Genomic DNA, 24,332 nt, shown 5'->3' with positions numbered 1-24,332 from the left:
AATAATTTTTATTGTAAGATAATGAGCTATTTTCATATGTGGTTTCAGAAGCAAATTTTTGTGCTTTACTCAAGTACCTGTTCCTCATATGATCTCATTTACTCCCTGTAATCAGTCTCTAATTCGGTAGTTTGCATTTTTGTTCTAAAGCAACAATTTTTTTACTGTATGAGTACTCTTAAACCCACTGAAGTTTATGGAGAATGTAAATCTCATTATAGTTGAACAACTGCATGCCACAGGCATATGCTTACAAGGAACAGCAAATGATCACAGCTTCCTGATAAAAGTATTTTTGGAGATGCTTTTAAGCTAATATATGGCATTTTACAAATATGCCTTAATGTAAAACATAAAAGGACTTTCTGGTGCAATCTTATATATGTCTATTCAGAAATAAGTCCCATTATGTTCAAAGTTTGTTTTGGATTGCTGCCATAACTGAATTTCGGCAGTTACTAAATCGTTTTTGGGAAGTGGCATTTTATAACTTCAAACACATAGGAAATTTCCTGGAATCCATCACTGTGTTGAGTGACTATTTCTGCGAAGAGGAATAACAACATCTGTCCTCCAAATATCTTATGTCTTAAGCAACCTATTTTTTGTGTGCCAGAACATACTGGGAAATTAGATCTTTCTTGTTTTATAGTTCAGAATTTTTGTGTTAGCTTTATATATCACAGATACAGGCCTTAGTATATTATTATTCTGTAGTTTGTAAAGTAATCCCATTCATTACTGTAGAGTTCAAAATGCATTGTATAAAATCACAGAGGATTATATACAATTGTTGCTGTCACAGAATCCATTCTGTATATGACCCACCTTTCTTCCCCATGCAAACCAATTTGAAGGGATGTTAACATGCAGTGTCATAGTACAGTGGTACCTCGCATAACGAAATTAATCCATTCCGCGAGTCCTTTCGTTATGCGAGTTTTTCGTTTTGCGAAGCGCGGTTTCCCATAGGAATGCATTGAAATTTAATTAATGCGTTCCTATGGGTAAGAAAAGCCAGAACAAAGTTAAATTTGGTTTACAAAGTGTTTATTAAGTGCTCTTTAAAGGCATACATACTGTACTGAGGATTTCAAAAATTTCAAGCACAAAACTTCAACTTTTTAATTTTAAAAATTCGTCTTGCAAAGCACGGCCACAGAAAAAATTTGTCTGGTGAAGCACGGCCATAAAAAATTTGTCTTGCGAGTCACCAGAAAAAATCGCAAAAACGATTTCGTCTTGCGAGTTTTTTGGTGCGCGAGGCATTCGTTATGCGAGGTACCACTGTATTTATAGAATGCATCTGAATATTCAGAATGTATTCCATACGTAACTTCAGTAATCCTTACAACATCCCTGTAAGGTAAGTAACATTGCGATACTGCGGCTGGCTGAAAGACCTAAAGCTAAGAGACCTGTCTTGCTTGTCCAAGTACACAAACAGGGAAATACATACTGTAGATGCGCATTAGTTTGGAGGTTGTGAGTTTGCCTCAGGCTACATTTAATGACTGAAGTGAAACTGTAGGTGGTAACCTTGTGCTTATGTTCTCATGTATGCATGTAAGTAAGCTCCAGTGTTGCTTATAGCCTTTGTTTATGTAGTACAGTATAGTTTTTGAAATAACCTATTTGGATCAAAACCCTGTCTTGCACTAGCATTGTCACTTACACAAGAGGGTGAGGGGTGTGCTTCTTGGAAATGTCCCTCTACTTACTCAAAATCTGTTTCTGAGGATTGGGTGACACTTGGAAACAGTATAATATGTTGCACAGAGGTTGAAGAGGGAAACAGAATTTACTAAAAACATGTCCTTTCCCCTTCCTTTGTGGTGGACGGCTCTCTTCCAAGACAGGGTTTGGAGATGACCCTGTGAAACTAAACTTTTTACTCTTGCAAAACAAAAAAAAATCACTGGAATTTTACCTAAATAAACCTTGTGTTGTATCATGATGCCACTTCAAAAGAAACCTGGCACTTTGACTGGGGGTGGAGAATGCACACTTATCACTGTTATACTAAACACAGAATATTAAAATTACACTAAGTAGTAGCCATTTACCTAATGGCTGCTAAATATAGCCCATCTATAAAGTAACACTAAGGTGTAATCCAGGAGTGTCCAAACTTTTTGGCAGGAGGGCCACATCATCTGTCTGACACTGTGTCGGGGGCCAGGAAAAAAAGAATTGATTTACGTTTCAAATTTGAATAAATTTACATAAATGAATATATTAGAGAAGGAACTTACATGAATGAATTGAGGTCTTGCCATAGTTCAAGGCCTATAAAAGGCCTTTCCTTTGCTGCCGCTGCTGCATCACAGATGTGAAACGGCAAGCAGTGGAGGGAGCCCTCATCCCACAGCTCATGTGAGAGGTCGAACTGTCATGCTGAGAACAGTTGCATCAGGCCAGTGCGGGCTCCAGCAAATCTCCAGAGGGCCAGAGGCTCATTGGAGACTGGGGGCTCCCTGAGGGCCAGATTGGGAGTCCTCGAGGGCTGCAAGTGGCCCCAGGGCCGGGATTTGTTGTATAATCTATGCAAAATCAAAAGAACCATGCAACTAGTTCTGCATACCGAGTAGGCTTGGGGCTTTAGAGTTTGTTTTAAACAATTGCTTTTTTTTGGCCCCACCACCACAAAAAGCTTGAAACCCTGGGATGTACATGTGGTCAAATACAGTTGTAGAGTGGGGGTGGAAGTGTCAAAATCCTTGACTTATATTCCTAAAACGCGCTTTAATTTTCTTTGCATCCAAACTGTTAACAGAAAAATGTTGGCGTTATTTCATGCATTTCTCTTTACCAGTTCTCTTTGGGCCCAATCCTAACCAGGTCTACTCAGAAGTAAGTCATATTTTGTTCAATGGGGCTTACTCTCAGGAAAGTGTGGTTAGGTTTGCAGTCTTTGTGGTATTTCTCTTTACCATGTATTTCTCTTTGGCCCTCTTTAGTTGGTCTGGTATGCTACTTGCTATGTGATTTTTCACAGGAGAAAAATCGCACTTAATGTCTATATTAAAACATGCTTTATACATTGAGTATGATAGTAATGACTGACTTGTGCTTCACAAATACCTTCAGTTTTAGGTGTTCTCTATTGGCATACAGAACAAGTGTGTTTGCATTAAACTGTACAAACTTTCAAATGGCAGTCATACAAATATCAAATACAAAATTACATGATACATAAATATTGTGCTCTGCAGATCATGCTGGTAATCAGTGCTGTTGCTGCTTAATTTTGTATTTTGACTTTGAATTCCACTTTTCCTTCATATGGGTCATGAGGATTATCCGAAGTAATTCCAGCACCAACAACTCTGCAAACTATGATAGCTTCTTTGTTTATGGTAATATTGAGAAGTTTCACTGCTACTAATGGATTGCTGTAGCTAGGCTGAGAAGAAAATAAAAGGGGTTGCAAAATATTAACCATTCCATTTTAAATTTCTTTGATTAAACCCTTTTTAAAAGGCAGAACAAATTTATAAGAAAACACACCTGTGCTTTACATCCGTAATAAGGGAAGTAGTGAAGGCTGAAAGTACCATTTGTAGGATAATATTCTACATCCAGTAGGCTTGTATCTTCCTGTTGGTCAAAGGTAAGATAGCTTTTAGCACAAATATATTAAGAAACTATTGTAACTGAGCTGTGTTAAGATTTGAAATTCACCAGTCACTTCCTCATTCAATTCAGTACTTGATTTTGCTGTACTGCCAGTATAATATAAGGAACAAAATTATGAAATTTCCTGCTTAGACGCATTAGAAGTACAGCAGCATCGACAGCCTAGATAGGACAATGATCATTAATGGTTAGCTGTTAGTGGATGAATTGGGGACAAATTAAGTACTAGACTTATAAGTGAGTGTATGTCAAGTTAGTTACACTGATTGTAACTAACAGTTACATCCTGAAGATTATGCACTGATGAAAAGTTATTGAACAACTAGTGTTAAGGAAGTCTGTACTGTAGCCTACAAATGAGCAGTGCAGATGTGTAGAGACATTTCTTCACCTTACCTGGAAGGTTGTAAACGTATGTCAACAGGCTTGAAAGTAAGTTCCTATTGACTTGAATGGAGATAGAGTTCCATCTCTAACATACCAGCAGAGTGGCATCTATAACCTTCACATCACTAATACCCTAGTATTCGCCTTAAAGTAGAATCAAGATGTTTAGTTTTGCTTCTGTGTCTGCTTGCTGCCTTTGGTATGTAAGAAATACTGTCATTGATATTGGGATAGTGTTTTCTGACAAACAGAACTGCATATTTTCAGACTTTTTGAACCTGATTTTGGAGAAGAAGAGCAGCAGGCCTCTTGCTTTAAATTATTCCTCAAGTGACTTTTCAAGGATGGAGGTTGAAGAGCTGAGTTCAGTTATTTATATTTGTGTGAAACATTTAGTCAGGCCACAAGGTTATAATCCTATGCGTTCTTAGTCTCTATGAGCTTGCAGGCTAGTCGTCTGAATAAACATGCATAGGTTTGAGCTAGAATAACTCCAATGCAAGAACTTTATGCACTGCATACTTACCAAAGTTGTGCAGACCACTTTTGGTGCAGTGCCATTGCCCGGCAGAAAGTTGATGATCTATAGTGCAATAAATTTACTTATTAATCGCTTATCGTGAACACTTTAGAATTGAAAACATGCTTATGTGCTTCAGACCTATGTAAACTCACTACAGTCTGTGGCAGGCCTGAATACTGAGCAAGTTTACTTTGGGAAGATTCTAGTTGCCAATCATTTGTTGATTCTGTGGTTGCAATCCCTTTTTTGAACCACACTTCTTGGCTGATATGCTACAGTGTATTTCACTTTTAGGTACTATATTGGATATTTTACTTGTAACCACGTTCTCCCTTTCTGGCATATTAAGGTGCTGCTGTGAATGGAATTCAGTTAAAAAAAACAAGATATTTACATCTGCAGGATACTAATCTAACAGTGATATTGAGAGTTAGAATTCAGACTGTGGAAAGAATAAGTCTTCCAATAGTCTATCAACAAAAGTTACCTTCCCAGTAACTTTTTAGTTTATCAGGTGAGAGAACTGAAGACTAATAATAATAGCTAACAAACAATGCTTTTGAATTTCTGATTTTGTACTTACTCTGTTCATTTTTATTATTAAACAGGGGTTTCCATCAGGAAAGCCAAAATTGGGATCCGTCAAACCAGAACAGCTTCCAAGCATATCTTGTGTAAATTTGCAAGAATGTTTTGTGTGGTGTGGAGCATCAAATGACTTTTGGATAAAGTATTTTTCCGTGGAACAGTTGCGGTTGGCTTGTTGTGCAGTTTCATTGTATGCTACATGTGTTGATAGAAAAATTAGGAAAAAAAATAATTTTTATATCAGATTGTGAAATGAAAACTTTTCTGAGCAAAGAGTCTATCGGTATGGTCAAAGATTAATTTCCTGGGATGATCTGTCTCAAATATGCTAAAGTCTGAAAATTCAAAATAAAAGGTGAGATGCTAACAGCTCTGTTCAGAGTAGTCCCACTGACTTTATCTGTGTTACCCATTAATGCAAAATAGAGATTGAAAGATACGGTTACTGAAGTGTCCATTAGGATGCATTTATTTGACAACCATATCGCATTTTGTTTTCATTTGGATAGATCAGTTTTCAAACACTTCTGCACCCCAACTTTGTGTTCTTGTAGGGCAGAGTTGATGTCAAAACATCTGCAAATCATATGGCTCTAACATTAGATACAGCTTCAAAATTGACTTCTTGTGTTTATGATTTTGAGAGACAATTATCTCAAAGGAAATGCATTTTTCATTGCAATTAATTGATAAAACTTTTAATTTAAGCTTTATTGCCATAGTTTTATAAGGTACTAATTGTTTCTTATTTTAAAAACACAGTTACTTCCATTATAGTAGGAGTGCCCAAACCCTGGCTTGGGGCCATTTGCGGCTTTTGGGGATGGTTAGCTCCCAGGCTCCAATGAGCCTCTGGCCTTCCGGAGACTTGCTGGAGCCCATGCTGGCCCATTGCAACTAATCTCAGTGCAAGGGCTGACTGTTTGACCTTGCGCATGCTGAGGGCTCCCTCCGCTGCTTGATGTTTCACATCTGTGAAGTGGCAGCAAAAGAAAGGCTGGCCTTACTTTGCGCAAGGTCTTTTATCTGTTGCGAGACCTTCATTCATTCATATATGTTGCATCTCTAATACATTCAGTTATGTAAATTTTAAATGTAAATTAATTTTTCCCTGGCCCCCAACAAATTGTCAGAGAGATGATGTGGCCCTCCTGCCAAAAAATTTGGACACCCCTGGATTTAAAGGATCCAACTGTCTCCTGTTATTACGCCATGAGATTCAGTGGTGAATTTTTTCAGAAGTTGAATTATTCATTAAATAAAATATACACAGATATTTACAACCACTGCTAGTTGCCTTTCAACGTTAAAAACACGACTCAAGAAGATCTAAGCCATAGGTTTATATCCTAAGGCAGTGGTTCTCAAACTTTTAGGAAGTAAAAGTAAGTGTTTGTGGGGGATGGGCAAGGGTAGCGATGCAGTTCCCAGGATCATGTTGCTTGGGGGGGGGGGCAAGGGGCTGCTTTTACATACTGTGGGCTTGGATGAACAGCAGGAGGTGCGGGGAACCCCGTGCAGGCCTCTACAGGGCTCCCTTCCCCGTGGCTTGGAATGTTGAGAAACAGCATGCACAAACCACCTCCTGGTTGCAACACGAAACTGGAAGTGGTTTGCATGCACTGTTTCTCAACACTCCAAGCCTAGGGGAGCCCTGTGGAGGGCTGCATGGGGCTCCTCACACCTCTTGCTGCTTGCACAAACCCACAGTAAGTGTCCCCTTAGCAGTGCGATCCTGGGGAACGCATTGCTGCCTTCCCCTGCCCCTTAAAGGTACAGGGAAGCTTTACATGAACTGGTGGGTTGTGACCCATCGGTTTGAAAATCGTTGTCCTAAGGAATGCATGCAGAAATAAGGTGACATTTTGTGCGTGGTTGTGCAACACAAAGAAGAAATTGCATGAGGTGGTAGTGAAAGTTGTGTGACATCTTGTGTAGTATGTTGCACAAGTGTAAACACAAGTCAGAATTTCAGATATCTGTATAAGAACTTCTGTGTGTATCACTTCCATGTACACACAGAAAAATAACTTGCAACCTATAAACTCATACATCATGCTTTTCAAATTATTTGTTCTCTGCCTGTGACCAGAACGTCTTTACTGTGATACATATATTTCTTTACCTGAAAGAAAGGTTTGGAGAGTCTTCACATAACCATCCCAAGAATTCCGGTCAGACTTATTGTAATAAATTTCCAGTCCTTTTTCTCCATATACATCTGGTCTTAATGTCACTCCTTTATTGACAAAGCAATTAAAAATACAGATGTGAAGAAAAGTGTCATTACAGGCACTTACTATGGTATGTATTTATTTTGACCAAATATGTGTAGCTTGAAGTAAAACATATTAATGAATGTCTCAATCAGTACTCATTGCAATCCATAGTTTTAAGCTTAATAGAATATACTTTTTAAGAAATATTTGTCTCCATTATAATAGAACCTATTTGTACATTTCTTCATTTGCTCATGTTCCAGAACCCTAATGGGCCATGAGATAAATATTTGGGCTTTTTGGCTACAGCACTCAAAGTTATTTGACCTCAAAATAAAATGATTTGCAGACTTTGTAGTTTTAAAGAAATGGACAGAAATGTAGTAGTACCTGGTGATTTTAATCTGTCTTGGTAGTCCGGTGTATACGGATTGAGTGTCTTCATTAAAGAATATATAGCAAGTGCGAACAGCCCAGTCATCACCACATAGAAAGCAACATAGTAAAGACTGATCCATACTATTAAGAGAACAGTAGAAAAGAATTAACCACAAAGAGATAATTGTTAAATAGCATATTCATTATTATGTGTGTCATACTCCAGTGATGTATGTATCAACTGACTGATAAACAAATAGTCCAAATTTTATTAGTACTATCAGGATGTACTGACAGGAGTGTTTCACACTCGTAGTTGTTGTTTAGCACTAAAGTGCAGAAATTGTTCCCAATTTTTATGGGTGTTATCAAGAATATTGATTATGCGATGTAGCAATGTTACAGTTAGCTGCAAAGCTGGTAGAAAGAATATCGGTGCCAGCCAGAAAGCCATATGGCTTATAGGTGCTGGAGGAACTGAAAGCATGCATCCTGTCTGTGAAAGAATTGCAAGTGTAGACCTGCCCTTTATAGTTTTGGGCTGTAACTAAGTCTTGGGCTGTAACTATTACAGTCAACTTCTATAGCTAAACACTGTGTATACTAAAATTCAGTGCCTTCAAGTAATGTGTAAGGAAGCTGTGGAGGTATCTAGTGCTATCAGTAGGTGGCAAGAATGTACGTTTTTAAATTTAAAGAACAAGGAATGTGTTGCTGATGTTGAAATTTAAGGAGCAACAGTTTGAGTTGCTGATGTCACTTGACCTGTACTAAGAGGGGTACACACGTATATACTAAATTTAAAATACAACAGACCTCAATGTACATCAAACTTCATTGCGCATAATTGTTACTTATGTGTTGGCTTTTGTAAAATAATACTCTAGAGATCTCAATACTTTCAAGTAATGACAAACTTTTGAAAACAGAGCAGATCCAAAGAACTAGTTTTGTTACATTCATGATTTTGGTTGCCCCCAGTGGACTTTGGTTGCTCCCCAGAGAACACTTTCCTTTCAGCTGTCAACCCCTATGCAATGTTGTAAACTGTTGACAAAGCTTCCCTCAGTTACATAAACATGGCATGGGGAGCTACTTTTTGAGGACAAATAAATCCAGCCTTTCCTTCTGCCTCACGGATTGTGTGGTTCTTTGGTTCTAAACAAAATTAAATTTAGACCAGATTTCTTGAACTGTCCCTGCCACAAACTAGCATTTCCGAGCCTTTTAAAACTGTTCTACATCTCCTTTGCATTTTATAGAGGAGATTGTTCCACTAAGTTCTGCAGTCATTTTAGGGCAACTTCCATGCTGAGGTGATACAGTAAGGTCACAATCCTAACCAACTTTCCTGCACTGACATATGGGCAGTGCAACTTTTAGGTAAGGGAACAGACATTGTCCTACCACAAGGAGTCCTCCATGACTGCCCCTCAACTGCAGGATGCAGCACATGCCCCACTGGCACAGCTATGTCAGTGCTGGAAAGTTGGTTAGGATTGCGCCCTAAATTAATTTATTTGCAGAATAACTTGTACTATGTAATTTATACCTCTCCAGGCTTATATTAATTGTGGAATTGGTGCTTGTATAAATTACTTTAATGACCCAGATTTTACATTCTATAGAAGTACTGAAAATGATCAAATTCTAGGATCATGTAGTCTCCAACACCATATTGTCACATTTGTTATTACATACCCCAGTTAATCAGTGTTCTTCCCATTAACTGTCCTGTGTCTGGATTCCATACAAAACGCTGGAAGTTCTCCATTCTTTGACTGCAGGTTTTCTTTTCATTCAAAGCTGCCATTTTCTCCCTCTGAAAAATAGGAGCTCCTTCAGAAACAAGCTTTTCACCTAGGTGTCCAAAGAGCTAGACAGGTAGCTATTTTGATTTTTATACCTTTTTCCCTTGAAGGTCAACCAGATTTTCGTCGTCATCAAAAGCTGATAATGGTAGGTATCCATCCAGAGAAATTATTGTTGTTTTAAATGTTGATAAGCAAAATAATTGTTATCGAATGTCCTTTCTTTTGGCATTGCGTATTTTGCACAGAACTTGTGATATGTTCTAAACGATAGGCATTATCAAAGCTGATAAAACTGAACAAGTTTCCCGGATAACTCATGCACATTGTAGCTACACCACTTTGTAGTTTTCTTGGCAATCAGATCGTGCTATGGCAATCAGGTGCTATGTTGGACAGACATTTCAGTAATTATTCAGTTTTGTTCACAACTTTCTAGAAGTGGATAAAAGTTGGTATTTGATTTTTAAATAAGAATTTATCAATACAGCTAACATTGTCAACTAGTGATTTCCTAATGGTTTTTCATTTATCATTTTTCTACTACTTGGGTAATAAATGTATTGAAAGCTGGAGTTTTGAGCACTGGTGTAGCTAAGGAGGGTCAAGGGGGCAAATGTCCTGGTTCTCCCCAGCCCTCTGAAGGCCTTCTGAGGCTTTGGGGTGGGGTCGGGGTTTTAAACGCGGATTTTGGACGAAAACTGGAAGCAACGTTTTAGGCCCGTAGAAGGCCTTTTGAGGGCTGGGGAAGCCTGGATCCAAAAGCCAGATAATGCCAGAATTAAATCAGTTAATAGGTCTTGCAGTACAGTTTTGTGTTCTTTATAATACCGTATAAAATACGTAGCAAATATATAGTAAATATTAATTTTAAAAAATAGTTTGTGGTAAATATGTGCTAAATGGAACTTGTATTGATGTAGTTTTCTAGTGTCACAGGTCAAAATATGAGGCCTTGAGGGAATGTATAATTTTTTGGAGAAACTGCCACTATATGCCATTTTTCCAGTAAAGAGCAAGTATCTCAACTACTATACTGTAAGGAGGCCAACTGTGTTCTTACAGGAGAGTGGCTTTGTTAAACTTGGTAGGTCAAGCATATCCATTTTTCTGCAAGTGAGAAAAGCAACATCTTGGTCAGTATAGAGCTACAATGAAAAACACTGCCTGTGTTGTCATCATGTATTTTCTCCATGTGTTGCAGTGAATGTAGAATTGTGGGCAAAATGAGAAGAAATAAATCATGAACACTTTATAATAAAGAAACCCCTTGCAAATAAAATTTCTGTAAGAGATTTATTTTTGAATTGACGTCATTGAAAAGGGGCCCTGTTGGTTTTGCTGCTATTGAGAGAGATTAGAGGGATGGCGGCTAAACACAGGGCCTTCTTGGTGGTGGTTATGGAATTCCCTCCCCTTTGAGCTGAGGACAGTGTCCTCTTTATTAACCTTCCAACAAGACCTGAAGACTTTTTTTATTTAGGAAAGTCTTCAAAGCCCTATAATGGCTGTTCTAATGTTTTTTTTATTGGCGTTTTATTGCTGGCTGCTTCATTTTTTTATGCTGTTTTTACTGCTCTATTGTCTGGTTTTATTGTTGTTATATTGTGTATTATAACTTTTAATGCATATTTAATATATTTTACTGTTAGCCACCTTGGGTGCCCCCTGGAAGAAAGGTGGAATATAAATTAAATAATTTTTTACATGCCAATAGTGGATTAATAATCAGAGTGCAACTCTCCTTTTAACAAGTACACCTGGAGTAACATTCCAGAAACCTGCTAATAATTGGCCTGTGTTCTCCCAACCAAACGTGAAGCAAATGTTCTGCACCATTATATTTGTTGATAGGCCTTTAAGTGCATGGGGAAAGCCTTTGAACCGCTAAATTTCTCATATAGCTGGTAAAAAAACTATTCTTGGTAATGCCTGTCAAGAGAGTTTTTGAACTTGCGCATCTTTAAACTTCAACTAGAAAAGTTTGCATTAAAGTTTGCATTGCACTTTTGTCCCCTTCCCCCAGGCAAGGGAAGTATCACCGCAATGGGGGTAAGGTCGGGGGTGAGGGAAGAGTCTTCATGTTGGCCGGTGAGCCCCACATGAAGGCTCGGGATTGGTGGAGCATCGCTCCACCGGTCCCACCTCCCTCCCCTGGCAAGCCTCCACCGCCCTCTCCCCCTCACACCTCCTCCCCGCCCTCCCCCAACTCTCTGCCTGCCTCCCCCCTCCCCGGAATGCCTCCTCTCCACCTCCCCCACGCTTCCACTTACCTCAGCGGTCCATGCAAGCAGCAGAGCTCGGGCGCCTGCCCTGCGCCCACCAGTGCTCGCCCCAGCAGTAAGCCTCACAAATGTGCCTTATGGCATGTTTGCAACAGTGCACACTGGCAGTGAGCTGGCGTGCCAAGCCCAGAATTGGGCTCTTCATAAATAATTATTATGTACAATTCCTGTAAGATGGTGTCTCTCTTCCAAAAGTGATTTAGGTGGATACAGTTACTGCACGTGTGCTTACTATACTTACTTACATCATGCCTTCCATGCAGTACATAAAAGGAGCGTAGTCTAGGCCAGACTCAAGGTTTCTGTAAGTTCAACTGTCATCTCTTCACCAATGAAGACAGTAAAATGGATATCCCCTTTTCCCTCTGAAATAATCTAGAGGTGTTTCTAGATTATAAGCATTCCATGTTTTGTTCTTCACATGCCCCAATAGGACATTATCCCATTCTCTTGCAATGGTAGGAGATAACCGAAATGCACATGTAGGAATTGTGTTTGCTTTAATTCCCTTCTAAAATAGGATAATTATGCAATGGATGGGGGAGGGAGAGAATCAAATGAAAACTCATACAGGGCATAGGCTCCCATAAAGATTTCTTAAATATTTGCCCTGGTGTTGGTGCTTTGTCCTTGTGTATCTAAAGTGGTTTGAGGCCCTTGAAATACAATCACTGAGAATCTACCACTGATATTCTTGAAAATAATTGTCCGACTTAAACTTGGTAATTGTAGTGGTGCTTCTTTTAAACCAAATCCCTATTTGAACTTTTGCTTTTACATTGGACTTAACTTTTTACTCCTTCATCCCAACCTAACCAGCTCTGGGTACACACAAGGATTTTTGTCGTCATTGATGTTTTGCACATAATATTTCTTTGTTGTACTTTCAAATTATTTGAACATACTGTTTACTTTCCATTTTGCTTTCTTGTCCTTGGGTTCACCAGTGAAATGAAGGACAACCAAACCAACGTATAAAGGTCAACATAAAAATTCTAGAGGAAAGTAATGAAGATGAGGGAAGGTCATCAGCACCAAACATCAACTAGATGTTTGCTTCTGATAGAATTAGTGGGTACAGCAAAGTGAGAATAGTGCATGGATGTCCATGATCCTCTCATTTTTGTTGTTCATCCCTGCCCATTTGTAATTTGGGGTTCTAATTTAGAGACATAGTTGTCTCTAAACAGAAGCTGGGGCTTCGTGAGAATTGGGATTGTGGTAAATCTGCCTATTGCTTGTTGAAAAATCAAATACTGCTGGAATTCCAGGACTCCCCCATCCATAAGGGGCGCTGGTCCAAGAAATTGAGGGCAAAAACTCTCTATGCAGATTGTTATACCTTGATCCATCCCAGGTTGACTGTGTTGATCTGCAGGAAATCATAAAACTACCCTGGATTCCCCAGTCTCCAAACTGGACCCGGCTTCTTTTGAAGTTTAGCACCTCTTGGATCCCGGGCCAGCTGCACGGGAAGAGTTGGTTTCTTCGATCTTTTGGCATCTTCTTGCAGAGTCTTTGTTGACATGATTGTTAAACCTTTGCTCCAAAGGCATAGAATGCAGCCTCCCCCTCCTCTCCTATCAGCCTTGAAGCTGGCTCAGGCTGGTTCTGTGCCCAGTCACCGGAGGAGAGATAACAATCCCCAGAGCGTGGGAGTTGCCAATTGCTTTTCTCCCAATTCAAGTCCTTTGGTGCTGCCACTGATTCTTTAGGAAATGCTTTGCTTCGGTTAAAATCTTCACTGCATAAACCACAAGCTTCAGCTTTCTCTCAGCCAGCTAATTTAACAACTGGCTGTTCAACTAGTGCAGCTTCTAATAGTGAATGGCAAGATAAGCATTTTGGCAGTAGCACCAAACCTCATGCACCAGACCAGGTACATTCGTCAATGATATCTGAGATGGTGGGAGCTCAGTCACCTTCCGTTTGCATACCGCCCCTAACTGGAGCAATGGAGCCTATGGATAGCTCTTCTTCTGAAGCTTTTAAGCCTGTGGTGATGAACGAATCGGCTGAAGAGTTGGACTATTTCAATGGGGTGGGTTTGCTGTGCCACATGACTAAATCTGAAGAGAACTTGCATCATGTTGTGACTAACCAACAATTGCCTAGTGACTCAGCCCAGGTCTTGTCATCTTCCCCAAGACCATCACAGTCTAATATGAGCCCCTTATCTAAAGCCCTGGATGGGGTGCCAGCAGGAGCAGTGTCTGTTGTTCCAAGTGTTGAGGAGTTGGAATCAGCTCTTGAGTCCTGTAAGAAACTTCTGGCTCTCTCTCACCCTCCAGATCCCTTGTGGACACAGAAGCAGATGGCCAAAACACAGGATCAATTTACTCAATAACTACTGACCTCCCAATGCATCTATCTACTGATGACCATACACTCATTGCAAGGGTGCTCCCACCCCCCAAAGGCCCCTTGTCAGCAGAACAAGGTTTTAGGGCAGATCCTCCTGCATTGGTGGCGAAAATCTGATAATGGAATTACAGCTGGTGGGTGATGACATTGTGGAGGGTGCCATCAGTGCCTTTAAGGAGCTCACAAGACCAGAACAAATAAATATTATCAGATCCCTGGACAGAGTTAAAGCAAAACTCTATCACAACACGGAAACTTTGATCTATGAAATCCTTCCAGTGCAAGCATCAGCTCATCTATCTGTTCCAGAAGCAACCACGGAGGTAACTGCTGCCCCTCATTCTAGGGATTTTAGACCATCTCCTGTGGCCAATTTAGCCCTGAGTAGCTGCGTGTCTCACAAACTTTCTGGTGCTGAGTGTCTACCAGGAAGCGAAGATTGACTAATTAATGCTTCTCCAGCTCCAACTACCTCTTCCCATCTAAGAATTCTTTCCTGGAACATTGCAGGGTGGAAGAACAAGAAAAATGACAGTGGCTTCTTAAGCTGTCTTAGAACCTTTGACATTATTCTGTTGCAGGAGATGTGGATTTTGGACCATCTGTATATTCCTGGCTACAGGGCTTTTGTAGTACCTGCAACTAAACCCACCTCTGTTACCAAAAAGGGCTGTTTTGTATAGGGGAATAATTACACTGCCCTTATTGGAAACTTCAGGACCATAGGCTGGATAACAAGACGGCGTAATACTGAGAAATTCCCTTTTAGCTTAAGGAGGAGATTGAAAGAAAGATAACTTTTAATAAAAGATATTTTTATTACAAAAACACACATGTAAACATAAGGCACATGAAAAATCTTGGTCCTAGTACTTGCATCTAGTGTACCTAGCTTTATGGTGGTTGCATGTGAAAAGTATTTGGTGCATCCGAGGAAATTAGAAAGGGAATGGTTGTAGAGAAGGATTTTAGGGGTCCCTGATCTGCATAACCCAGTTGCTAACTAAAGATGGGGAGAGAAGGGGAGAAAAAGGGGGGAGAAAGGAAAAAGTCCCAGACACGAGATAGTTACCTGACTTGTAGAGCAGTTGGATGGGGGGGGGAGAGTCCTGAGGAGGACCCTCTGACATGGCGGGAGAGCCAGAGAGAAAGCATGTGGGCAGAAGCCCTCTCTTAAAAGGGGGTTTTCCAGACCTGGAGCTGACCTGGATGACCTGGATGTGACCTAGAGCTGACCTGGATGTGCTTGCTTACTACACACAGTGGGGTACTTGGAATATGTAAAACATTGAAAGGATTATCAGCAAAATTCAATAGGGTCAAATGACTGTCTTCCTAGCTGGGGGAACTTACACAATACAGTAACTCAGGAAAGCAGTTCAAATTTGCATAGAGTACTTAAGCAGTGATTGAGTTAAAACAATACAATGAGTTTGAGACACTTAAACAATGATTTACTACACCAGACTTCTTCCTCCTAGAGAGGTGGATGTTGTAACCATGAGCTTGTGGCTTGACCTGATTGTGACCTGTGTGTTGAGGTTTAATGCTTTTGCATAAGCAGTGATTGGATTAGGAGACACTTTTGCATAAACAGTGATTGGGTTAAAACAATACAATGAATACAGTGACCACATGGAAGTGGAGGTTGTGTAATCCATGAGCTTGTAGCTTGACCAGAGTTTTGGAAGTTTAGCCTGTGAGAAGTTTGGCCTGCAACCAGATATAAAATCACAACTAAGGAAAAAGGGGATTTTCACGTAACACCTCTAATGGTCATAGTGGGTTTAACCAGCCTTGTACTGAAGCAGTTTAAGTCACGCCTTTTAGACATCAATCCAAGGTGTTGTAAGATACAAGCACTGAAGGTGTCTTTTGCAGGCATTAACGTAATCTGTGTTAGCACTTATATTCCTCGTTCGCTTAACAGCTTACAGAGGACCCAGCTCTGGAATGATATATTGACATGTATGAATGAACTTAACATGCTGAAATTCTTTTGCTGGGCGACTTAAATGCCAGGGTGGGGAATTCAGCGGAAATCTTCTGCAGAGCCTGGGAAGTGGATGATGACAGCTGCCCCCCCATTTGTGCCCTAAGTAGGCAGTCCAAAGATGCATACTACAGTGCTAATGGTGTGGCCCTTGCTAAGTTTTCTATCAGCTCTAACATGATTTGGCTTAATGGTGTAAAAGAGTTCCCCAATGCTGATGAATTTACTTTTGTATCCTCCCGTGGCACCAGTGTTGTGGATTACATTTTAGTTTCCACTAAAATGAAGCATCATGTGAAAGAGTTTGCCACTGGGGACCTAACCCTTAGTGACCGTTTTCCTTTAATTTTGGTCCTTGACCTCCATCCTGGGAGTGTTCCATTACAAGCTGAGGCAGATATAAATCTAGAGTATAGGTATAAAATCGTGGCTAATAGTGCCCTTTCCCCAAACTTCCATTGTTTAAGAACAGAACCAGCAAGTAGAGATTTTTTATCAGCCATTCTACAGGATTCGGATCCATTCGTTCAAATCAAATCCTTTGATGGTTTTATTGGTTACATTTTTAAGGTCCTGAGTTCCAGGCCCAAGTTGTTTCAAACATGTGCCGCATTTGACAAAAAGGATTGGTTTGATAGTGAATGCAGGGATCTTAAGGCGTGTATCAGGGCTTCTTACTTAGATTTTAGAAAGTACAATGACCCCAATTGTCTAGTTAAATAATCTACTCTTAAAAAACAAGAGTTTTATTGACAGAGAAAAAGAAAAAGTTTGTTTTAACTCAATGGAATAAGCTGCATCAAGTGATTCAACAAAAAAATAAAATTTTGGGCAGTTGTAGCGGGTTCGTGTAGATTAGAAACATAACCCTGCTGTTATTCCATCGTCTATATGGGTTCAACAATTCACAGACCTTTTTTATGATGAGAGGAAATTCCCAGACACCTACCCTGACTTCACCTCCATGGATCTGCCTATTTGGCCTCCTGTGACCCCTGAGGAAATTAAAGAGCTAATTATGCAAATGAAACCAGGGAAGGCTGCAGGCCCAGATGAAATACCACCAGAGCTTCTAAAAGGTGATCCGGAATGGTGGGCCCAGTTACTTGCCCACATCTTTACAACGATTGACAGATTTGGCCTATTGCCCAATGCCTGGCTTACAGCGACAGTTATCCCTATCCATAAAAAGGGTGACCCTAATATACCAGGAAATTTTCGGCCTGTTAGTCTGCTTTCTGTAGTACGTAAGATCTATGCTAAACACCTATGCAATAAACTTATTCTTTGGGTTACTTCGCAAGGCATCTTAGGCCCCAGGCAAACTGGCTTCTGTCAAGGCAAATCAACTTTGGACAACTGCCTGATCCTGGCTCACGTGGCCCATAAACGGGTTAGGATATGTAAGGCTCGCCATTATGTAGCCTTCCTTGACTTGAAAGGTGCCTTTGATTCTGTAGATAGGGAGCTTCTTTGGTCCAAGTTGGAAAATATGGGGATTGATACAAGATTACTGCTGCTTAGGTCCCTCCATCTAAATACTTCATGCAAGGTTAGATGTTCCTGGAGTGGGAATCTCCCACTCATTCCAATCTAACTCATTCCATCGCTACTAACAAAGGGGTTAAACAGGGCTCTGTCTTGGTCCCCATGCTTTTCAATCTGTTTCTGAATGATCTTGCCCCATCCCTGAAGGAAGTGGATAGCCATTGCCCGAAACTTGGCGCAAGCCAAGTGCCACTACTTCTGTACGTGGATGATGCAGTACTGATATCTCGTACTAGGATTGGCCTAAAACGTCTGCTCAGCCACGCTGCAGAGTATTTCCTGTCCAACAAATTACGGATCAATTGCACTAAATCTAAAATAATGATATTTGCCAACAGATGGAAAGCTTTTAGATGGCCTTGTAATGGCAACAAACTGGAACAGGTCAAGCATTTCAAATACCTGGGAATCAACTTCCATTACAGGCTCACATGAGCTTTTCATTGTAAGGCAGTGCAGAAAGCATCCAAACTAGCATCCTCAGCTATTTCCCATTTCTTTTTCACCTGCGGCAATGGCTATGTTCCAGCCGCTCTGGAGGCGTTTAAGGGGAAGTTTCTTTCCCAGGTTCTCTATGGCTCTCCTGTCTGGTTTAAGGTTATTAACCAATCATCAAAACGCATTCAAGCCTCTTTTTTGCAGAAGATTTTGGGTTTACCCAGGTGTGTTCCCTACCCGGTTCTGTGTCTCAAGGTGGGGTTAATTCGGTTAAAGACCACTGCATGGCTAAGATTATTGAAATTTTGGTTTAGGATTTTATTTAACCCTACCTCTACTGGTCTAATGTACCAACTACTGTCAGATTCAGTCCTGCCTTTGCAGATCGCTGATCTTTTAAACTTAAGTCAGTAGGGCTGGACACCGCAGAGCTAGGTGTGATGGGCCGTGATGTAGCTTACAGACTTGTCAAAGAATTCTTGACATTGAACAACAAGAGCTGTTTAGTGCTGCCAAAACCACATGCTCTCCACTCTGTCTCCATTTTCCAGTTAGTTTTGGGAAACCAGCCTCCTTTTATCACCTGGAGTGCCCGCAGGCTTGGAGAGCTTTCACACTTGCAAGATGTAACGTTTTTCCATTGGCTTTGTTAATGGGCAGGTTTAGTGGTATCCCCTACTCGGAGAGAAAATGCAAGTGTGGTAGGGGTTGTATCGAGACACTAACACATACCTTTTTCTACTGTCCGTTACATGATGCTTCACGCATGAAATATCTAGGCCCATTGTTAGCTAGGATGCAGGGCTGGGAGGATTCAATCATGTTCCAGTTTCTCCTTTCCACATCTGATCCTGAGTCCCTGGATAAGGTCACTTCCTTTTTACCCGGGGTATTAACCAGGCAGAATTCTGGGTCCCTGGGCAGTGTGTGAGAAAAGGACTGATGATTATGTTGTGATGTCATTGTATATTTGTGTTTTTCCCCCTCTGTATTTTATGCCAATAAAGGTCTTACTGAACTGAACTGACATAGTTGTACTTTTGTCCCTTGAGCACAGAAGTGAAAACAACTTAGCAGCACAAGCATTTTTGAATGTTATCATGAGAAGCTAATATTTGAGATCACAAGGGCAACAGCATGTACACTTAAAAGGACTACTGGGTCAGATTATTATAGTTGGTTATAAATGGGGCCTTTTTTCCCATTGGAAGCTAATGTTGTTGTATTGGTGCTATATCAAACCATCCAAATAAAGAGAATATTCAACAGAACTAATTTTTACATATTAATAGTTACGTACTGTGCTTTCTTTGAACATGCCACTACTTCTGCCTTGAGTCCCATGTAGTTTTTTTATTTTAAAAGATAAAGAATTGTTTTTTAAGTTCATGTTTTGGTGAGACCTGGTATAAGTCAAACCCCAGTCCTGATCTAATCTCTGCTACAGACTCTTAAATAACCATCAGGCAAGCCACTGTCTCAGCCTTGCTGTGTGCTAGGTGGGAATAATATTACTGTCAGAATAATTGAGAGATAATTTATGCATATTTACAGCTATATACAGGTCCAACCTTGTTATACATGGATTTTTTTATACATGAATTTGACTCAACACAAATGGCCCCTGCAAATGAGAAGGAATGTGCTGATCCCTGGAGAAGGGGAAAAATGCATCCCTTTAAAATCACTGCTTTTTACTTTTGTAGAGAGAGAGTCATGCAAGTGATTACAAGTATAGCCTATTTATCCACAGATTTTTCTATCTCAAGAGAATGAGCAGGGCCCTTTAAATTAAAGGAAAACAGTCCTTTAACTATAGCCTCATTAATGTGAGAGAGGCATCCAACTGACAATCCGTAAATTATTCTCTCTCTACAGGCACTCACTCAAAGACCCCTCCCTTCCCCTTGAGCAAGTGAAAAAAGAAACTCTTTGCTTTGGGTGAAGAGAGGGGCTCACTCAGATGGCCTTTCTAAGTGCCTGGAGAGAGAGTGATTGAAGGATTGTCTGCTTAATTACTCTGTCTTAACATCACAAAGGTCAGCAAGGCTGTTTTTAAATCAAAGGGACTTTGTTTTTTAAATTGATTTGCTTTAGTGCTTTCATTTTTTTTGCCATCCAGGAAAATAATGAGACTCAACCTGAACATTTTAAAAAAGATTGTTGCTTTATAATGGAGTGCTACTATATTGTATAGCAGGGGTGCCCAGACCCTGGCCCTGGGGCCACTTGCAGCCCTCGAGGCTTCTCAATGTGACCCTCAGGGAGCCCCAGTCTCCAATGAGCCTCTGGCCCTCCGGAAATTTGTTGGAGACCACACTGGCCCAACGCAACTGCTGTCAGCAGTTTGACCTCTCGCGTGAGCTGTGGGATGAGGGCTCCCTTTACTGCTTGTTGTTTCACGTCTGTGATGCAGTAGCAGCAGCAAAGGAAAAGCCAGTCTTGCTTTGTGCAAGGCCTTTTATAGGCCTTGAGCTATTGCAAGACCGTCATTCATTCATAAGTTCATCATTAATATATTCATTTATGAAAGCTTACGTAAATTTATTCAAATTTTAAATGTAAATTCTTTTTTTCCCCTGGCCCCTGACACAGTGTCAGAGGGATGATGAGGCCCTCCTGCCAAAAACTTTGGACACCCCTGTTGTATAGCAAATCATGGCTATCACTTAAAAGTGAGTGAGCATTTTGATAACTCTCAGAACCCTTTTAGTTGATGCTAGACAAGTCTGCCAAGTTAATTTTAAAAGCTGACAAACCCTGGAAAATGCCATTCTACTTATTTGTAAGTTGTCTCAACTCTCACCTGAGTTGTTTAAACGTTTTTAAAAAAGGAGAAGCTTAGAAGCACCTCCAGTGGTGTTGGAAAGTCTCTAGAGCAGAGTCATTATGGGAATTAACTGTAAATAGAGACTTTTAATTTGTGTTGATGAGATTAGGTGCTATGAAAGCTCATGATTTCAAATACTGCCGTGGCTAGGGGGGTGCGGGCTGCACCGGGTGATGCGCCAGGAGGGACGCGCCCTGGGCAGAGGATGCGCTAAGTTTGCAGCTTTCAGAGCTACCACATCGTGCCATACACTGTTGGATACGTAATGTCCAGTGGAGTGCAATGCAAAAAACAATTGAAATAGCTCCTTTCGTTCAAAAGTTATGGTCAAAAAACCAGAAAGAAAAAATGCATGGAGCCCTATGGAAAGTGAAAGTTAGCCTTTTGCGTGTTTACTTGTGAGTAGGCATACTTGCCGTAAGCCGTCAGAAAGGGCAGGCTGTGAGGAATCCAACGACACTGCAATGGCCCCGATCCAATGAATACAGCCCCCCAAAACACGAGAAGGAGGTCCCTGCCTCCCTCCCAGCTGCATCTGTTGAGCCCAAAATGAAGCCACGTGGCTGCGTTTACTCGTGAGTAGGCAAACTTGCCTTAGTCCAGGCAAGGGCTGAGAGGACTCGAACGACATCAGGAAGGTTCTGATTCAATGAATGCAGCCCCCCAAAACAAAAGGGAGAAGGAGGTCCCTCCCTCCCAGCCCTATGGAAAGTGAAGCAGCCTCATGGTCGTGTTTACTTGTGAGTAGGCAGACGAGCCTTGGCTGGTGGTCAGGCAAGGCAAAGGGGAATGTGAGGACACCAGAATGGTCCTGATCCGATGGAACTGAAGCTCACTGTATGTTACAGAAGGCAGCCTCTCTATCCAACTAAAAAGGACAAAAAAAAGAGGCTTGAACTGGTAAGGGGAAAGTTTTCTATTTTGCACTTGCAAAGCCAGGTGGGTCTTTATCTTGATATGCCTGAAATAGAAGAACTTTAAACTGGGCACTGGGGAGGGCTGGAAATCTCACTGATTCTTTTTCGGGGGTTGTTATTGTAGGCAGACTACAGAGTAAGCTCCATTGACCACTATGGGACTTACTTCTGAGTAGACATGCATAGGCTTGGGCTCACAGGCTGCAATCCTACCCACACTTTCCTGAGAGTAAGCCCCATTGACCACTGTGGGCCTTAACTCAGAGTAGACATGCATAGGATTGGGCTCACAAGCTGCAACCCTACCCACACTTTTCTGAGAGTAAGCCACATTGACCACAATAGGATTTACTTCAGAGTAGATTCATTTGATGGAACAGGACTGGCTCCCCCTTATTTATTTCTTTTATTTTAATTTAAGTATTTATAATTATTTATTTTAATTTGTTTGATGATGTCACTTCAGGCCATGACATCACTTCCAATGGATCCTGGACAGACTGTCATTCTAAAAAGTGAGTCCCAGTGCTAACAGTTTGAGAACTGCTGCAATAAGGTGTTAGTAAGTTGACGAGTGTGTGTGTGTGACTCTACAAGTTTTCAAAATCACTAAAATCAGAATTTGGAGGAATAATACCATCATGTTATATATCAATCAATGTGTAATTTCATGCAGAATGCAGTGAAACAAACCACATTGAAATATCTGTGTTCTAACAAAAGGTACAGCCAAAAAACCAGTGGGGGCGGGGCGATGGCACATCACCACGCCAACCACCTGTGGCGTTGCCCCGCCCACTGCATGGGGTGACGCGCACGCCTCCAGCACCAGGTGACACGAATCCTAGTGATGCCACTGAATATGCAAGACATTATTTGCTATAGAATGAAATGTTGAAGGCATATGTATGAATTCATGTTGAATGGGTTCAAATACAGCCCAGCCTGTCCTTGACATTCAGGCAAATCCAATGCACAAATTCCCCTAGAAGCTGTAAGGCTCAAAACACACCTTGATAATAAGCATTAGTGTAGCGTACTTGAGCATGCAAAGCATTTAGGCATTGATGCAATACAGTGGGATCCCAGTATCCACGGATCAGGCATGCACAAATTGCAGATACCAGGGTCCAAGTTTAAAAAAGCCAAAATCGGTTTTGCTACCTTGGCATGGTGCAACCATGTGTTTCCAAGGTTCTGAGGCCTAAAGGTAGCCCTAAAAACCCACTTCTGGGTTGTGCGGAGGTTCCACCTCCCATCAGCGTCCCAGAATGCATTGGTATAGATGCTATACCATACTTGGCCACTAGATGGAGCTGAATGTAATGGAATAATTTCATTTCATTACATTCAGTCCCATCTAGTGCCTGAATGCAGTAGAGCAGGGGTCGGCAACCTACGTTTCTAGAGCCGCATGCGGCTCTTTCAGGTGAAAGTGGCAAAGAGTGTGACAGGAGGCACCTGTGTTGGGAGGGCAGGCTGCTTCCCTCCTCTCCCTTCACCCCCACCTGCCCCGCATTGGTTTCCCTTTTCAATTTTGCTGCTCTGCAGGCTTAAGGTCCCTGTTTTTCCCTTCCCCAACTCTCCAGCAGGCTCAGCCAATCAGCATCCAGCAGGCTCCTGGCTTTTTCTGTTGGAATGGCTCAGGGCCCTTCACTGGCTGACCACCAGCCAATCCTGAGCCGCCTTCCTCCTCAGCCATTGCAAGCCCTTGCAGCCGGACTTTCCCTGAGCAGGTTCCTACTCAGTGCAAGGAGAGGCTTTTCCTCCACAGCAGAGGGGACATCCTGTGTGTCTACTCAGTAGTAAGCCCCATTACAGTGGATGAAGCTTACTCCCAGGAAAGGGTGCCTGGAATGGCAGCCTTGGCACCTGCTCCTACGTGTGTCTACTCAGTTGTAAGCCCCATTACAGAGGATGAAGCTTACTCCCAGGAAAGGGCATGTGGGATGGCAGCCTTGAAGCCTGCTCAAGGCCAAGCGCAAGGACAGGTGAGTGGGAGCCCATTTGTTCCAGGTCTGTTCCAGAGTAAGCCCTGGTGTAGTCCCTGGGCTACTCCCAGGAAGGTGTGGAGGGCTGTATCCTCAGCCTCCTCCTGTGCAAGTCTACTCACAAGTAAGCCCGCTGTAGTCAGTGGGGCTTCCTCCCAGGAAGGTGTGGAGGGCTGTAGCCTCAGCCCCCTCCTATGCAGGTCTACTCACAAGTAGTCAGTTAGGCTTCCTCCCAGAAAAGTGTGGAGAGGACTGCAGCCTGAGAGCTCAAACCAACTTGTCTGCTCAGAAGTCCGATTGTAGTCAATGGGGCTTACTCCCAGGATAGTGTGGAGAAGGTTGCAGCCTGAGTGAGGGCAGACAGGCAGGCAGGGCAGAAGCTGGCTTGTGGTTCCCCCCTTCCCCCCTCCCGCGTAGGTCT

At 41.5% G+C, this 24,332-nt stretch overlaps 1 protein-coding gene across 1 annotated transcript; it reads right to left on the bottom strand.

Moving 5' to 3' along the window:
- Nucleotides 1-3,244: 3,244 nt before the first annotated feature.
- On the bottom strand, nt 3,245-9,547 carry ATP4B (ATPase H+/K+ transporting subunit beta). The gene is made up of 7 exons (XM_066622234.1): nt 9,436-9,547; nt 7,747-7,875; nt 7,263-7,376; nt 5,133-5,332; nt 4,553-4,609; nt 3,511-3,600; nt 3,245-3,406 (listed from the first exon to the last, which is right to left on the bottom strand). The coding sequence occupies exons 1-7, from the start codon at nt 9,545-9,547 to the stop codon at nt 3,245-3,247; spliced, it is 864 nt and encodes a 287-aa protein (XP_066478331.1).
- Between the last annotated feature and the right edge of the window lie 14,785 nt (nt 9,548-24,332).

The sequence above is a fragment of the Tiliqua scincoides genome, chromosome 3 (genome assembly GCF_035046505.1).
Source record: "Tiliqua scincoides isolate rTilSci1 chromosome 3, rTilSci1.hap2, whole genome shotgun sequence".
Classification (NCBI taxonomy): domain Eukaryota; kingdom Metazoa; phylum Chordata; class Lepidosauria; order Squamata; family Scincidae; genus Tiliqua; species Tiliqua scincoides.
Note: the sequence above shows the minus strand (reverse complement) of the source record. Positions and strands in the feature narration are given on the sequence as shown.

Bases quoted from the DNA above. Each gene is read 5' to 3' on its own strand.
- ATP4B (XM_066622234.1), bottom strand. From the start codon at position 9,547: ATGGCAGCTTTGAATGAAAAGAAAACCTGCAGTCAAAGAATGGAGAAC. The intron at 7,377-7,746 runs GTACTACTACAT...TTGTCAATAAAG, and splicing joins AGACAGATTAAAATCACCAG to GAGTGACATTAAGACCAGAT. The intron at 4,610-5,132 runs GTAAGTACAAAA...ATTGCACTATAG, and splicing joins TAATAATAAAAATGAACAGA to ATCATCAACTTTCTGCCGGG.